The sequence below is a fragment of the Gymnodraco acuticeps genome, unplaced genomic scaffold (assembly GCF_902827175.1).
Source record: "Gymnodraco acuticeps unplaced genomic scaffold, fGymAcu1.1, whole genome shotgun sequence".
NCBI lineage: Eukaryota > Metazoa > Chordata > Actinopteri > Perciformes > Bathydraconidae > Gymnodraco > Gymnodraco acuticeps.
Window position 1 is genome coordinate 6903783 of NW_022990271.1, and position 18217 is coordinate 6921999.

Genomic DNA, 18217 nt, shown 5'->3' on the forward strand with positions numbered 1-18217 from the left:
TCTGACAAGTACTGGGCGCGGGTAGACCGAGCCGTGTTGGTTTTGACTGAGTTTCCTGCCGTAATAGTAAGTGTAAAATTAGAGTTTTATGTGAGTAGGAGGGGGCGGGACAGACACATGGTTGTGTTGGGACAGAGAGGAATGTAACCTACTTTCTTGTCAACAAATGACTGTTTATACGCCTTATACGTGATAATAGTGTATAAAATGTGTTTGAAAAAAGAGAGTGTTTGTTGAAAACATTGGTCTAGTGTTTACCAATCCAGTGACAATTAAAGGTTTATGTGGGTGAAGCTGAGCCTGAATTGGAAACCGTCTATTGCAAGAGTCTGTAAACCAACATCATTCCATTGCTCCATTCTACCAGTGTTTTTAAATGCAGGCAATATATATAATATATTCACCTGGCAACTAAGCTATTCAGGTACACTCTGAAGTAATAAAGAAACACAACAGTATGAGGTTTGAGTACAACATTTCTCTATCATTAAAATATAAGTTTACACAGTGAACTCACAATAGATCTTCCTCTCAATGTGTATGTTTGCTTATCAATAATGTCAGCTTTTACACAAATGTTCAAGTGAAATATCCTGCACAGACTCACTGGAGCATGTTGGCCTATCATAGCTTCAAATCTGTGAACATTATTCTGGTCTCTGCTGACACCTAGTGGACTAAGATATTAAACACAAGTCAATAGCAAATCTACGTACATGTGGTCCTGAAAATAAGTGTTTACAGTAGAGCAGCAACAATTAGTCGACTAATCAATGAGTTGATCAACAAAAAAACTCCAACCATTTGGATAAATGTCAAGTAATCTAGATTTGTATACATTAAAGTGATTTTTAATGCAAAATGGCCTTTTTCCTGTTTTATTTCATACTAATTTGTATTGTACACATGGCCCTAAAAAGGGACATTTTCTTCAGAGCTGTAATGATTAGTTGATTGACCGGAAAAAATTGCTAACTATTTTTGATTGTTGATGAATTTGTAAAAGTAAATTTTCATGCATAAATTGCAGATATTGCTGTTTTCTGCCTCTCAGCTCCAATGGAGATGTCTTGCTCTCTCTGTTGTTGTTTTTTTGTATCTTATTAAACTGAATATGTTTGGGTGTACACAATAACTAATTGAAAGATCACCTTGCACTTTCACAAACTCGGAATGGCATTCTTACTGTTTCGAAGACCAAACCAAACAATCATGCAAATCTGCAAATTCAATAATTGAATTGTAAGTTGCAGCCCTATTTCACACCATGCAGTAGACATAAAGAAGTGAGTCTCTAAAACACACACTATTTGGCATTATAAAATGTGTGCATCAATGAAAAATACCACTACAGCGGTACTCACCCTCTCACACATACTGAAGTGCACAGCTTAAGCATACTAAAGCCAGGTAATTAAAAAAAATGAAATGCACTTTCAGACCAGTTTGTGTTATTTTATTATTAATTGTATAAACAGTGGAGTTCCAGGCGCGAGTAGTGCATAGAAGCCTTTTTGAGAGGTCTAAAAAATCTAATATAATGAACAAATAACACATTAACATATTAATTAACAGCTGCTGTGTGTGGCGAGGGCAAAGTTTTGCACATATGTTCACAAATTCATCATCTGGATCCCAGAAATACAGTCAGTTATGTTTAGTGCAGAATGCAGATCTATCCAAACAACATACTTGTTTTATAACATTCAACACTAAGAGGGCATGTAACAACTTATATTAACACTTAATCTTTAACAAAATACAGCAACCACATTGATTCTCCTCCTGGCAATTGTCTGACGGCGGCGAAAGTGTCTTTCAGCGATTTGTTCCACTCTCAGGGAAGTGCTCCAGTTTGTGTGTCACCAGAGGTTGATAGTGAGAAGTACCAGCATTGGATGATTCAGTCCAGGTCTTTGGTTTGTGGTGATATTGGCAATGTTCAACATAAAAGACCATACCATGCTTATTGCAGCCTATTTACCATGTACTGTTTATGTGAACCATATCCCAAAGCATATCACTCTATTCTTATTTGTGTTAAAGGTTTTGGAATTGATTTTTCTCAATTCATTTATAAAGACTTTTTTAGACTTTCACATTCAAAATCTAATTTTTCTAATTCAGTGCAGGTATAAAGAAGGGTGTTTCATAAAAAATAATGTTTCTATTTACAGCAATATATCAGCCCCATTTCAAACCAATTTATTTGATTTAGTTTGAGAAGCTGTCCACCAAAAGTATTTTTGTAGCTAAAAGGTAGTACACCTGGGCGTTATTTAACAAAACCAATGGAGTTTGACCTGCTGAGAATTCAATGTTTGAGGCAATAAAGCTATCAAAAAAAATGCTGTTAACCTCTGTCAAATGCATTAACATGCAACAATAATTTAGGTATAATAGATCACATGTATTGAGCATGTTTTGAGTAGATATTATTAAAGTACCAAAATGAGTGGATGGCAGTCAAACAGATTCTGAAATGTAAAAATGACGAGGGGTCAGTCCTACAGATGTAAAATAGATATGTGATCAGGATGTTCCTGGTTGAAAACTAAACTGTGTCTAATCTCTCCTCTCTCTCCCTGTATCCAGTCAAATATAGGCCAAAAGCTCAGAAATTATCATCTTTTTAAATGTCTAAAATACTTTTGCTTTGGAAAATGTTCAGCAGTAGTCATGTGTAGTATAGTTGATATGTAATAAATAGACTAAGGCATGCAAAAGCACCTGTACATTCATTCAGCAGACATACTCGGGGATCCTAAGATCTTTTCGCAGGTTTGGCAACAAGCCGCCTTTCTCTCTCGAGCTCCTTCTCACGCTGCTGCTCCTTCTCCAGCGCCTCGTTCTGCTTCTGCTGCTGCAGCTTCAAGGCTCTTTTCTGAGAGAAGACACAAGTTAACATTCAAACAGTGTGTGAACCGTTTAATTGCATTAATACACAACATTTTTTTTATGCCATTTTTTAACATCGCATCACCCATTTTCCAGTAATACATTCAAAGAAAAGGTACCTTTAGTTTAGTTGTTTTTTCGTGGAGCATGATCATCTCTTTCCTTATGTTCACCAGTTTATTGTGGTAAACCTTTGCCTCTGTAAACTAAATACAACAAACTGGATTAGAAAGCATTCCCATTGGTAAGGAAAGAAAACAGACAATGATAAGTGTGAAATATGAGATTATAATTCAGTCCCAACATACCAGTGAATTGAGGTCCAGTAAGGCATTACAATCTCTGAATTTGGTGACTTCTTGGTCCAGTGTGTCTAACAATATCACCTGATTTTGTCTGGTCAGGATACAAATGGAGAGAAAGAAGTAAAGTCAATAGGCCTTTTTTCAACAAAACATTTCTTAAACTGAAAGGACATCTTCTAAATATTCAGAGTCAATATGTAGAGAATATTTACATACGCTAACTATTCGGATACATTCCTGGATGTTTAGAAGTGTTGCACAGATTGTTCATGTTTGTGAAAGACAGTTCAGGTTGTTTTGGATGGCTTTGTTCTTTACAAGTGAACCAGCATGTTCATAGTGAAATGAATGGTAAACTCAGCACTACCAGCATTAAAGCAACAGGACAACCCATCCAGTTCTGCCTGAAGCATGTTGACCTGTGCCACAGAGTTGTTTACTGTATACTGGTTTCTGTCATTATAGGAATCACATACAGTCACCTGTTTTATGTACTCAGTAATTGCTGAGTTTCGTCCTTTATGATCTCTTTAACTCTGGGATAGATGGGACCATCCTTAATATTGAAGGACAAATCAAAAGCAATAAACAAGCACGTTTTTTATTATTTCTTATTTACTGAATTTCTTGATTTCATGGTTTGAGACATTGAACATAAATGTTTTATTTATTTAAGCACTTACTAACCAAGTGAATGAACTAAACAACAAAACCTGTTTGGGATAACATATCCCTGAAGTCACTGATTGTAATCTTTAGTTGGAAGAAAAACATTATAAACTTTCTCCACCATGGGATGTATTAATATGTCTCTAATCTTGCCACTTTTAAAGTTGTATCCACAAGTAGCTTGAATAAGGCTGTGCTTATTAAAACCATTGTGGTGAGATAATACTGGTGAAAAATACTCACGTGAGCTCTTGCAGGGCTCGTTTAGAGTTCTGTAGATCTGGTAGGTAGTGAGAGAGTAATCCCTCTGTGAGTTTGTCCACAGCTTTCTTATCCACAAACACGTTCTCTACAGGCGCCGGGCTCTCCAAACAGTCCAACTGGAGCTCTGTCACATGTTGAGGAAATCATGTATTTAGTATTGTGTCACAGTGTTGGAGCTATATATTATGTCTGTTATATATATATTTTTTTGTTTATAGTAAATGTATTATTATTTAAGTGTTATTTTTTAAGTTCGATAAAGTTGCTTTCATTTGAAGGCATCTTTGGACACTGGGTGATTTGGGCACCTGGTGTAGTTGTATATAATGGGAGACAGGCGGTGGTGGGATTAGCGCACCAGTAAGCATATCGTTTTTTTTTTTATTGTATAACAACTGTGCAATAAAATGTGCATGCTATTTATTCATGAACACACTAATTTGCTGAAAATTGGACAATGTTGACATGTTGTATGGTTAAAATGACACAGATTCCCATGTTCATGACTATTCATGTCCTCTTACACCTCAATATATAATAACAGAGACGGTTGTGTTGGGGTTAAGTAACTGTGCAATGACAGTACAACACTCATTTTAACTTGTTTCACAAGGTCCAACTTGAAAGAGATATCATTGTCTGAAGTATAAGAAAACAGTCATACACACAAACTTAAGGGCCTGGTTTTAATCAGTATGACATCAGTTGGCAATGATCTGCAGCTGGTTTTAAAATTGACCAGGGAAAATGTACTTTGAACATTTACCTCGGGAGAACATTTAGCAGAGAATGTAAATCCTCTATGTCAAAATATATTGAGCTGGGGAACAACACTGTGGTATAGATATGTAATAAGGATGCATGAAAGGCACAAACTGACAGCTATCTGTAACAATCTATACAGAAATTCATGCCAGACAAGTCAAGACGGCAGAGGCCAGATCACACACACACACACACACACACACACACACACACACACACACACACACACACACACACACACACACACACACACACACACACACACACACACACACACACACACACACACACACACACACACACACACACACACACACACACACACACACACACACACACACACACACACACACACACACACACACACACACACACACACACACACCACACACACACACACCTTCAATGTGTGGAGGTCCTTCATCTTCCATCTCCTCTACCTCCATATGCAACGACTCCGTTGACTCAGGCTGCTTCAGAACTTGAAAAAGAGGCATCAATAAATCAGTCACATTCTGTCGGCTGCAAATGATCAGTTAGCTTATCAGAACATCTGACCATAGAGGAAGTAAATGAGCTAGCATGCTGAGCAGCTTCATAACGTGACACATCAGCAACTAGACAACCTCTAACAGTCACAACATAGTCTTACCTGATTGCTTGTCTATTCAACAGTAACTTTGTGTAATGGGTTCCGTTTTTTTTGCACACAAGAAAGAGAAACAACAGCAGAGATGTTTGGATGTGTTGCTGCGTCTGGAAAACACGTCATGTGACTCGTGCGTCATCACGTGACTGTGGGCGAAACCAAACTTGCTAGTGCAGAGGAGGAGGTGAGAGCAACGACTGATGTTGACAGACACCAGTCTTACGATGACAGTTTTCAATTTAAAGACGAATCGATACTTGACAACCATAAAGGATATATATTAGGTAAGCTAAGGTGTATTTCGTCTACATTACATGTCTCTGTGTGGCTAACTATCACGACAAGACAGCTAACGTTTACTAGCTAGCTTGTTACTCTTTAGCTTATGCTATATATATTTTTATATGAGATGACTCAAAGTTAACCAGCACAACTTCTACAATGATCATCTGAAAGGGTCTGTAGTGAATTGCGTTGTCGTTGAGTTGTCGTCAAGTTTAATTTATGTTGTCTCCTCTAGGTATTCAACCGGAGTGGAAATGCAAGACTTGAACCTACAACAATGGGACTGATTCCATAGAGAGGCCTGGATACCTCAGTGTTAGCAAAGATGTCTGGAGGCAGGCTATTCAGCAAGATGCGGTCCGCCTTCAGGAGGGAGAGGAACGACTGGGACCTGAGCGACACCGAGCCTTTCGACTTCTCCAACGAGCTGGGGGACGACGAGACGCCCAAGTTCAACAAGCTCAAGGTGGTGGTCTCCGGGGAGATGTCGGACTACTCCTCCGGGGCTAACTCCAACGGGGTGGCGGTGAACACGCTGGTGGTGTCGGCGGATGATGATGACTCCTTGCTGGACTCTTCCTCCAGCCTGGGCAGCCCGGGGCTCAACATGGACCCCTGCGAGAACTGCACCAAGAAGAGGGACAGCATCAAACACAAGAAAGTGATGAAGAGGCTGGTCATGGCAGCTTTGCTCTATTTCCTCTTCATGACAGGGGAAATTGTCGGTAAGATGTGCAGAGTGAACCTCACACTACATACAGCTCTGGGTCAATGAAGAGACCACTGCAGCAATGTCAGTTTCTGTGGTCTTACTATTTATAGGTATGTGTTTGAGTCAAATTAACATTTGTTATTATATTCTTCAAACTACTGACAGCCTCTCTCTGTGTTAGAATTCAACAGACACTGGAATAGAATGGCTGTCATACATGAAGAGATTGAGATTTAAGAAAAATGTGGAGTTGTCTCCAATTTTTTTCAGAGCTGTTTTTAAAAAAAAAATTTTAAATACTGCTAGATATTCCAGTAAGCGTTATGACAAAAGAGATGTAGAATACAAACTGGCTCTGAAGATGATAGTAATAATAATAACAATATGTAATAATGACGACACATCTGTTCATACAGCATACCTTATAAAGTGATTTTGTGTAAAAAAACAACACAAAACAACAAGTGAAAGACAAACGATACTAAAGAGATACCAACAAAGCTAAAGACATGTAAAAAGGAACAAAACTGTCATTGAGACACTACAAAAGTTGCAAAGTTTAGGAGTTAAAACCTCTAAGGCACCTTCTCCTTTTGTCTTGAGGCCGGGGATAACCAACAAACCCCGATCAGACCTGATGTAGGTCCGCTGTGCTCTTTAAACAGGCAAGGCTCTAAACAAAAAATATTTGGTGGAAATCTTAATGGGAGTCACATGAGACCATTTCGAGCACTTGGTCAAATGCTTGCAGCAGTTTTTGGACCACTTTTAGTGAAGTCTTGCTAAGGCAAGGCAAGGCAAGTTTATTTATATAGCACTTTTCAACACAAGGCAATTCAAAGTGCTTTACAAAAAATGAAAGAGATTAAGAAAATGGCATTTAAAATCAGTCATTAAAAAGAAAAGCTAATAAAATAAACATTAAAAGAAAAAAATACATGGCAGTCAATTAAACATTAAAATAAAAAAGTACATGGATAAAAGTTACAGTGCAGTCTAAGATATGAATAGTTCAATTAAAAGCAGCGACAAAAAGAAAAGTCTTCAGCCTGGATTTAAAAGTAGTCAGAGTTGCAGCGGACCTGCAGGTTTCTGGGAGTTTGGAGCATAATAACTGAACGCTGCTTTACCATGTTTAGTTCTGACTCTGGGGACAGAAAGCTGACCAGTCCCTGAAGACCTGAGAGATCTGGATGGTTCATAATTTAGCAGGAGGTCAGAAATGTATTTTGGGCCTAAACCATTCAGTGCTTTATAAACCAGCAGCAGTATTTTGAAATCTATTCTTTGACACACAGGAAGCCAGTGTAAAGACTTCAGAACAGGAGTGATGTGATCCACTTTCTTAGTGTTAGTGAGGACTCGAGCAGCAGCGTTCTGAATTAGCTGCAGCTTTCTAATAGATTTGTTAGTGAGACCTGTGAAGACACCATTGCAGTAGTCCAGTCTACTGAAGATAAAAGCATGGACAAGTTTTTCCAAATCCTGCTGTGACATTAGTCTTTTAATCCTAGATATATTCTTTAGGTGATAGTAGGCTGATTTAGTAACTGTTTTAATGTGACTGTTGAAACTCAGGTCAGAGTCCATGACTACACCTAGATTTCTGGCTTTATCTGTTGTTTTGAACATTGCATACTGAAGCTCAGTGCTAACTTTTATACGTTCTGACTTGGCTCCAAAAACCATTACCTCAGTTTTATCTTTGTTTAATTGGAGAAAGTTCTGACACATCCAGTCATTGATTTGTTCAATGCACTTACTCAGTGTTTGAATTGGAGCGTAGTCTCCTGGTGAAATTGTCACGTAAATTTGTGTGTCATCTGCATAGCTATGGTAACTTATTTTGTTGTTTTTCATTATCTGAGCCAGTGGTAGCATGTAGATGTTAAAGAGAAGAGGCCCCAAGATGGAGCCTTGAGGAACCCCACATGTCATATTTGTCAACTCAGATGTGTATTTACCTATAGAAACAAAGTTGTTTCTGTCCTTTAAGTAGGATTCAAACCAATTCAGAACTGTTTCTGCTAAGGCAGGTGAAAGGGATTAAAACATAGAAATATAAGTTGTTTTACATCCATGGCTGCAGGACATAAGCGAGAGGAAATAAACCCATTAAACCTTTTCAAATCAGCTGGGGACACAGCGGGCCTGAGTTTAGCAATGTGTTTGTTCGGACATGGCTGTTCAGATATACACAACCGATGGCAGTATCTTACAATGAGCAAACAGAAAGACATATTAATTGTTCAGTCAATTAGGTGGAGAACTCTACTACCCTCTGTAAAGCAGGTTTAGTAGGCTGCCTCGCCTGAAACAGAATGCCTTTTTTACATTTTTAAATGAGTTTGCAACTGTCTTAAATGCACTTTTCTTTTACTTTGAGCACCACAAATCTTTAACTTCCATTTATTATAGTGGAAGGAGACATTTTTTATACTTCTATGCCTAAACACGGGCGTACCATCAAACATGTTTCGTGCTGAAATATCTCTAGAAGAGAAACAGGTTTTTCTTTGACACTTAGCTGAAAAGGTGAGGATGATAGATACAATCACACACTTGTGCCTCAGGATTCATCGTGTGTTAACCATCACCTTTCTGACGCAGTTAACAAAAATGATGATTGAATCAGAGAATGAGCAGGTGAGGGTATTTCCAAATCCATCCACTGTTCCTCTGATTGATTATATGTCCTACCATCATTTCCGCCTCTGGTGCAACAACTCTGAAAGCTTGTTCTGCTGACTTTTCTGTGCTGAATTATCTACCCAAGTCTTGTTTTTATATTATTATTAATAGATTTTGTGGTTCAAATATATGAGAGATACAATAATTGTGTCAACTAATGGGTTAATCAATATTATATACAGAAAAAGTAACTCTCGTCTGTTTCGATAATCGACTAATTAGTGATTTTTCATGTCCTGCTTTTCTCTGTTTTGTATCTGAATATATTTGGCTTTTGGACTGACATATCCTTTCAAATCTCTTCGTCTTGACTTTCAGGTGGTTACTTTTCCAACAGCTTAGCCATCATGACTGACGCTGTGCACATGCTAACAGACGTGGTGGGCATTCTGTTTTCTCTGCTGGCCCTCTGGCTCTCCACCAAACCGCCCACGAGTAGATTTACCTTCGGCCTGCATCGTCTCGGTGAGTTTATGATCTCAGAAGCATTCACACTTCCTCTGTACACTTCCTCTTCTCTCATATCACTGTATCACTGTGTGTTAGGAATAGTTAAGTCTCTATCATCGTCAGCTTTATTTAAAGAGACTCTTGGTCCATTTTTAGACATAAAACACTCAAATATAAATGAAAAAAGGCAGTTATACCAATGTTTCCACAGAGGTGACTGGTATCGTACAGCACTGAGACACGGATTTGAAAGCAGCATAATGACAGAGTTATGAGAAACATTCAATCGACAGATGAATTTGTACATCTATAACACAACTGAAGAAGAAACTGCTTCACATCCTCTCTCTACACGTCAGAGGGGAGTTTACATCTGTACTGAAAAGCTTCTGAGGTTGTTTACCATCAGGGTTTTCAATGTGAGTGGTTTTGTGCTTTGTAAATTGTTGTAAACTTAATCTCTGATATGTAGAGTACCATATTGTTTTGTTTTTATTAAGGACTAAATTGATACAAAAAGGGTATCTCTGTGTTTAGGAGTGTGACAAAGGTAACGTCGTCACTGTGGACTGACGGCTTCGGGCCTTGTAATATTGCACATGTGGTTTAGTTTGAAAGTGTTTCCCCTCCAGTTTTGTCTGTGGCTGGTGATTGGGTTCACCTGGTGCCGCTCTAATATTTCCGTTCCATTCCTTTATTTATAACTGTATATATATACAACACAGTTGTATGTATTGTAGATGAGTGTGAGAGCCTTGGAAATTGGTTTTGTAGTGCACTAACGCAAACAAATGGTTTTTTATCTTTTTTTCCTGTTTTCTTTGCATGCTCTAGCTGTTGGAGGTAAAATCAAATACTAGGACCCTGCTACCCTTGCAAATCCTTTAGTTACGCTGGTAGTAACTAACTTGTCCCCTCTAACCCGATTCTCCAATATAACTCCAGAACCTGGTTCTGATTCATGCGACACCTCACTGTTTAGTACTTCCACGCTTTGAGCAATCACACAAAAACCCTTCTAAAATAATACCTTTAAGTTGACCAGTTAGGTTAAACGAGAACAAGTGGTTCACGGTAAGGCTCACATATAATAACAATTAATTACATTTTTCAAATCATATTTCACATGTTTTTAAAGGAAATCATTCAACAACAACTTTTTTTTTTTATTACCATAAATCCAACTTTACGTTTTTGTGTTATCTCCTCCCCCCCACCTGTGTCTTGGCCTGATTAGTGTGTGTGTATTTAGGCTCTGTTTTCCCTGTCAGTGGACAGGTAGTGTGTGGGAGATCCTTGTTGCTGGTGACTGTGTTCACATGAGACAGAAATATTGAGGCTGTGTCATGTACCACAGCGATGAATAAATGCCCACACCGGGTTATATTTGAAATCTCTGCCTCCTTGCTTGGTCGGGCCGCTCAACGGTCAGCTTCACAAGGAGTGGAAAGAATTCTCGGTAGATCATAAAACATTATTGTCCAATCAAGTAGAATTTGACAGTCACAGATGAAAGACACAATAAAATAAAGAACAGGACAGGGTTCCAGCTGGACCCTTGTAGGAGGCATTACTAAACATGTATTTGATTGTATTTGATTATCTGTGTTTTCTCACAGCTTTAGTTTTTTGGTATAAACATGCTCTGTATCTACAACTGACCGTTATTCTCCATCCCTAGAGGTTGTATCGGCAGTCCTCAGTGTAGTGCTCATCTACATCCTGACAGCCATACTGCTCTACGAGGCCGTTCAGAGGACGATACACCAAGAGTTCGACATAGATGGGGATGTCATGCTCATCACTGCAGCTGTGGGCGTGGCTGTCAACCTCATGTAAGTGTCACTTTTAAAGAGTGCACGACATGACAACTTTGTAATCGGGCCTATGAGTGTCAGCTTAAAGGTCACATGTCATGCTTTTCCGGTTATTACCCGTCCCCTTGTGTGTTATGAAGGTTTTTATGCATGTGAACTGTGTGCAGAGTCAAAACCCTCAAAGTACACCCTGTAGCGAGTAAAACTCTAACACAGAAAATACCTCCCCAAAACGCCTCGTTGGTGAAACGTCATCATCCATTTGATTCTTCCGGGGACATCTGATGTCATGTCGTACCCGGAACGAAATGGACCAATCCGTGGAGCCGTTACGTTACGTCCGCGGAGCCGTTACGTTAAGCCCCCGCTGATTGGTCCAAATTGACCAATCCACGGACTTCCTCACACACTCAGTGCAGGCAGCTCTGCTGATTTCTCCTCCCGGGCTGCAGGCTGATAACAGACAGTTGGGATCGCGGCGAAATTCTCTCTGCAGACCCATTCTCTCTGCAGACCCATTCTCTCTACAGACCCATTCTCTCTGCAGACCATTCTCTCTGCAGACCCATTCTCTCTGCAGACCCATTCTCACTGCAGACCCCTTCTCTCTGCAGACCCATTCTCTCTACAGACCCGTTCTCTCTGCAGACCCGTTCTCCTCTTACAGACCCATTCTCTCTACAGACCCATGTCTCTGCAGACCCATTCTCTCTGCAGACCCATTCTCACTGCAGACCCATTCTCTCTGCAGACCATTCTCACTGCAGACCCATTCTCTCTGCAGACCCATTCTCTCTACAGACCCGTTTCTCTCTGCAGACCCGTTCTCTCTGCAGACCCATTCTCTCTACCAGACACCATTCTCTCTACAGACCCATTTCTCTCTGCAGACCCGTTCTCTCTGCAGACCCATTCTCTCTGCAGACCCATTCTCTCTGCAGACCCATTCTCTCTCAGACCCATTCTCTCTGCAGACCCCATTCTCTCTACAGACCCATTCTCTCTACAGACCCATTCTCTCTGCAGACCCATTCTCTCTGCAGACCCATTCTCTCTGCAGACCCATTCTCTCTACAGACCCGTTCTCTCTACAGACCCATTCGCTCTGCAGACCCATTCTCTCTGCAGACCCATTCTCTCTACAGACCCGTTCTCTCTGCAGACCCATTCGCTCTGCAGACCCATTCTCTCTGCAGACCCATTCTCTCTACAGACCCGTTCTCTCTACAGACCCATTCTCTCTGCAGACCCATTCTCTCTGCAGACCCATTCTCTCTACAGACCCGTTCTCTCTGCAGACCCATTCGCTCTGCAGACCCATTCTCTCTGCAGACCCATTCTCTCTGCAGACCCATTCTCTAGGCAGACCCATTCTCTCTGCAGACCCATTCTCTAGGCAGACCCATTCTCTCTGCAGACCCATTCTCTCTGCAGACCCATTCTCTCTACAGACCCATTCTCTCTGCAGACCCATTCTCTCTGCAGACCCATTCTCTCTGCAGACCCATTCTCACAGCGTTTATCAACCCTTTTCTTACTCAGTATCAAGCCACACTTATTGTTTTTACTTCGGCTGTGACTTTGTGTGTGCTCAGGATGAGTTTGGCTGTGTTTCGCTGTGTATCGCTAAACAAGGAAATCACACCTCCACGGAGCTCAGCGCGATTCACAACATCCCGACTGGTCCCGACCAATCGGAGCACACTGGGCTCAGAGGGAGGGGGGGGGGGGCAAGAGCTGCAACGAGCCGTTTAGTGGAGAGAGTGAATACACGTAGTTTACAGAGATGCTGTATTCGAAACAATGTGAGTTTGGAACATTGCACAGTATAAATCTATTCTAGTAGACATCAACAATGGAATTATGATCAGTGGAAATGGCCATGACATGTGACCTTTAAGATTGGTCCAAAGTCCTGCCTTAAAGTCACCTGTCCAGTTGATGATTCTCAGTGTTTAATGTTTGACCATATTTGGAAGGTGAATGATTACGCAGCGTCCACACGGCGGCGTGCGTTGAAGCTTGCCGGCGGGCGTGTCTGAAACTCGACCAACAACCAATCACATGAATCTCCCGCCCCGGACACACAAGCACGCGGTTTGATTGGCTGACGCTTGTACTGGCATATGATTTGATTGGCTGACGCTTCCGTCGAAGCTTCAAAAGTTGAACATTGCTCAACTTTTGAAGCGAGCAACGCGACGGAACCACAATGCAGTTCGGCAAAGCGTGACGTCACCCCATTCAAAGGGAATGGGCAGAAGCGTTGAAGCTTCAACGCGCGCCGCCGTGTGGACGGGCCGTTAAACTCATTGACAGCAGTTTCTTAGTTAAAAACACAACATACTTGTAACTCCAATGCCTTCAAAATAAACGCCCTCTTTCTTTCTTTTGTTTTCTTCTGTGTCTTACAGAATGGGTTTCTTGTTAAACCAAGGTGGTCACGGTCACTCTCACGGCCACGGCCACTCACATGGCCACGGTCACTCTCACGGCTCTGCAGCCGCCTCACAGTCGGGGGGGTCGGGGGGGCAGAGGCAGCAGGGCAGCCTGGCTGTCAGAGCGGCCTTCATCCACGCTCTGGGAGATCTGGTCCAGAGCATCGGGGTGCTCATAGCGGCCTACATCGTCCGCTTCAAGGTACCCATCCATCCATCCATTTGACCATGTATTTACCTTGTAGAACCATTGTTAAAAAAAATGGTATTGTACCAACAAAGTATTTCTGTTACTTTTTGAAAATAAAGGTAACAAAGTATTTCTGTTTAATTAAGTGTTGACACCTATTTAACAGAGAACTCCCAAGGCAGTGTGAACCACACAGCTTTAAAGCCATTATGTTGTTAAAACCAAGTGTTCGTTGTAAACGTATAAAAGCATTTAATTAAACGAAAATATATAAATTATTTTATACAAATTCACTAATTGTAAACTAATTGATGGTCTTTCGATTTAAATTGATATTAAATACAGGGATGGCGAAGCATGCATTCATATGAAACTTTGATTTGAATCGATCTGATGTAACTCTCTGACTTCACAGCCGGACTTTAAGTTGGCAGACCCCATCTGTACCTACATCTTCTCCATCCTGGTACTCGTCACCACGTTCCGCATCATACGAGACACAATAGTCATCGTGCTGGAGGGTGCGTTTCTGGCCGTGGTCCTGCAGTGCCTTCAGAGGATGTTGAGTATTTAAAGTGGCGTAGGTGCATTAAAGAGTTTATTTCATCCTCAGGTGTTCCCAGGCATCTGGACACTCTGAGAATCAAAGAAGACCTCCTGAAGCTGGAGGACGTCCAATCAGTGGATGAGCTGAACGTCTGGGCGCTGACCACGGACAAGACTGCAGCTATAGTGCATCTGCAGCTGGGTGAGTAGATACATCAGTACAGACAAGAAGAAAGAAGGTTGAAAGGATCACGTTTCTAAATATATAGAACTATTATGTGGATCATAAGTATTTTATATCCATTTCTTCTTTAGTTTTTACTCAAAAAAGGTTGTTTTGGGATTTATGACTCATTTATTAACAAGCTTCATAAAACATTTCTTACATTGTAGTTTTTTTAAGGTATATGTCCGTATGCAAGGGGCTTCAGAACATATTAAATATGTATGTTTCAGCATCAATACAGAAACTCATCAACTATCAAAATACTTGCAGATACTCTTTCTTCTTTCAGCTCTAATAAAGTGAACAGATAACACACGCACATATTTTATCAACCAAGTCAAGACTAGAAATACTACGGCAGTGAAGGCATCTTGAAGTCTTGCTGCTTATGTTTCTGCTGGCTTGTCAGTGATCACGAAGAGCTACTTTTGGCTTGACCACTTTGATTTAGGTTGTTTTCGGTGTTGCTTTGGCAGTCTGTTCAATGTCAGTGACCTGCAAGAGCAAATATATTCTTTTTCTATTTGGCTTCAGTACTTGTTTTAAAGTCAAAGTAAGATCAAAGTGTGCATGATGTGCTGAGACTTGTTCCTGTGTTTATTTCTCACAGGACTTCAGTTTCATCACAGTTGTTTCACAAGAAACTTAACTGCCAGTTCTTCCCTTGGCTTTCAGATTGCATCCGTATTTGTTTGAATCCGATTGTCCTTGTTTTGATCCAGTTTGAATTCAAGCTGTTGTATCACAAAATGTAAAAAAGGGGTGATAAACTTGTGAGTGACATGGTGAAAACGTACAATATAGAAGACGTTATTTCTTGAGAGCTGTTTAACCTTTTTCAGAGCAGTTCAACACATGCAGCAAATCTGGCAGAGCTTACATTGAGAGTATGTCTGATAAGAATGACTGCTCTAGTCCATGAAAGACTTTGAACATAAGGTACACTGAAAAGTGTCACATCGCACATACTCAAAACATGTGATTTCTTTATAGGTTTTGAGTGTGCTTTGCATGGACACAACTGCACATTCTTATAAAACAATAGTTGTGTGAACACAGGAATACAAGAAAAAAACATGGATTTTATTTTGTGACATTTAATAGGCAGAGACGTGTTTCAGCGCTAGTATTGTGTTATTTTTTGTTGGTAGAAATTGATCAAGGTTTCTTTTTGTAAACTAACTGGGAGAAACTGGAAGGTACTAACACAACCGTCATATAGTTATTGAATTAGTATGTGGGTATACATTTTGATAGCACAGGTTTCACTCATGACTTTAATATGACTTTAACGATGGTTCAGTTCATAAACATGAGTCCCAGTGGGCCTGCATCAGAGCCCTGACACTGGTGGGGGCCCTGGTGTGCAGGTAATGCAGTAATTACCTGTGTTTTCCTGCTATGACATGTGAAATTATTTGTTGCGACATGTTCTGTTTGGACAAGATCTGTTTGGACAAGATCTGTTTGGACAAGATCTGTTTGGACATGCTGTAACTTGCTTAATTTAATTTAAAATGCATAAACACCACATCCCCTGTTGGACCCCCACACACACACATAACAACAAAGACTATAACGCCTATTTATATACCATCAATAACTGTGCAATATACTGTATACTTCAACTTTTAATACTTCCACCTGGCTGCTATATCTCAAAACTTTAACTGGTACGGGAGGTGTGTTTTGTAAATTGTGACATTTCTACTTTTTTTTTTATGCGTTCTTCTTAATAATATAATGAATAATTAAGCTATCTTTGGCTCTTTACTTGCTGTAACAAATGTACATTTCCCCTCTGTGGGACGAATACAAGTATTCTGACTCTGATGTTTGTGTTCACAGCGCCCTCTAGTGCCAGCAACTGGGAGGACGTGCAGGCGAAGGCGCGCCACCTGCTGCTCCACACCTACGGCCTGGGCAGGTGCACGGTGCAGGTGCAGACACACAGGCTGAGGCCTGTGCGTACCTGCACACACTGCCTGCAGTCCAGTGCCTAGAGAGAGACTCTTCTGAACAGTGGCTGCCACGGAGCACTTCAAGACACAGGACAGCAGAGACACAGTAAACGGTATGTACATGCAAACAGAAAAAGACTGGTGCCAAAGGAAAGCAGACGCACATTTCCAATAGTTGGATCACTTCAGCCGCCGGCGACCTCGCACAGCTTTGAGAGCTTGGATGCTTTCAGAAAAAGGAATGCTCTTAATTCACCATTGAAGCCTATTTCAACTTTTTTGTATTTTAGTGTTTGATTTGTCACAACTGATGTTTTAGCATCAGATGTACATTTTACTTTTTGTTTCTAGGTGTGAGGACTTGATTTTATTTGTTTACTGAGGATGTCTGCAAATGAAAAGGTACCTCATTTTCTGTTCATTTGGAAAAACAACTTGTATCATTGTGTCCCTTAGGCAGACATCACATCAACTTATCAAGCTTAGAAATGATCAAAGCAGTCTGATCAACACTTCAAAACTGACATTATATTTTAGCATGGCTCTTAGCTACATTTAGGCGAGCACACATCTGACAATCAAAGAGTGACTGACTTTGTAAAATGGTTAATGCTACAGTGTTATGGTTTCAGCCTCAATTCCTAAACTCATTTTCTTTGTATTCCCTAAACTGACAGTATACTAATGCAGACATGTTTGTGAACCAGTATTTCTGATTTTTCAGTTTTCAACCTGCTGATAATATTTATAGTGTTTCCAGTGTGAAGTGTTGAGAGACTGTCGGGGTTTTATTGTAAACCTTTTCCTAGTCTCTAAAACGAATCATCGACGGAAGTCAGGAACTGCATCACCCTTTGTTTCTAATAAAGTATTACATCTTCTGCTTGCCTCTCAGTTCCTCTTTTCTTCGAACAACACATCTAAGAAAATGGAAAGGCATTTTTGGCCCAATTTATCAACTTATTTTAACAATCCACACAAATACTTTGACTCAAATCTTGATAGTTTTCCAATTCAATCAAATAAGTACTTATAAATATAATTTTGAATTAAGAAACAAACTTAATTTAAACATTGGAAAGAGATCAAAGGTTGGTAATTGAGATTCAGCTGACTGCGTACCACAGTGTGCAGGATATGTTGCTGTCACTTTTCAACACTAGGTGGTGTACTTCTACCATCAACCCACAACATTGAGACATTCTGGACATTTGATAAGATAACATGCATACACATTACACTCTATTTAACTCCTTAAATGATAGTGAGCATGAGGGCTAAACTTTAGGCGCACACACACACACACACAGTTTTTGTTCTTCACCTGATGAAACTGCTTTGAAATCTTGTT

General features: G+C 40.3%; 2 protein-coding genes across 2 annotated transcripts; one reads left to right on the forward strand and one right to left on the reverse strand.

Moving 5' to 3' along the window:
• Window positions 1-1434: 1434 nt before the first annotated feature.
• bloc1s6 (biogenesis of lysosomal organelles complex-1, subunit 6, pallidin) lies at window positions 1435-5707 on the reverse strand. The gene is made up of 6 exons (XM_034221255.1): window positions 5554-5707; window positions 5302-5382; window positions 4116-4260; window positions 3207-3294; window positions 3018-3104; window positions 1435-2884 (listed from the first exon to the last, which is right to left on the reverse strand). Exons 2-6 carry the CDS (start codon window positions 5345-5347, stop codon window positions 2765-2767), a joined length of 486 nt encoding a protein of 161 aa, XP_034077146.1. The 5' UTR covers window positions 5348-5382; window positions 5554-5707; the 3' UTR covers window positions 1435-2764.
• slc30a4 (solute carrier family 30 member 4) lies at window positions 5687-17747 on the forward strand. Its single transcript, XM_034221254.1, has 8 exons — window positions 5687-5834; window positions 6071-6560; window positions 9557-9703; window positions 11370-11523; window positions 13920-14145; window positions 14549-14654; window positions 14747-14881; window positions 16754-17747. The coding sequence occupies exons 2-8, from the start codon at window positions 6161-6163 to the stop codon at window positions 16906-16908; spliced, it is 1323 nt and encodes a 440-aa protein (XP_034077145.1). The 5' UTR covers window positions 5687-5834; window positions 6071-6160; the 3' UTR covers window positions 16909-17747.
• Window positions 17748-18217: the final 470 nt, after the last annotated feature.

Coding starts and splice junctions, on each gene's coding strand:
- bloc1s6 (XM_034221255.1), bottom strand. CDS start 5,347: ATGGAGGTAGAGGAGATGGAAGATGAAGGACCTCCACACATTGAAG. Junction 3,295..4,115: donor CGAGCCCTGCAAGAGCTCAC/GTGAGTATTTTT, acceptor TATCCTGACCAG/ACAAAATCAGGTGATATTGT. Junction 3,105..3,206: donor TACTGGACCTCAATTCACTG/GTATGTTGGGAC, acceptor TGTTGTATTTAG/TTTACAGAGGCAAAGGTTTA.
- slc30a4 (XM_034221254.1), top strand. CDS start 6,161: ATGTCTGGAGGCAGGCTATTCAGCAAGATGCGGTCCGCCTTCAGGAGG. Junction 14,146..14,548: donor CCTACATCGTCCGCTTCAAG/GTACCCATCCAT, acceptor CTGACTTCACAG/CCGGACTTTAAGTTGGCAGA. Junction 14,882..16,753: donor TATAGTGCATCTGCAGCTGG/GTGAGTAGATAC, acceptor TTGTGTTCACAG/CGCCCTCTAGTGCCAGCAAC.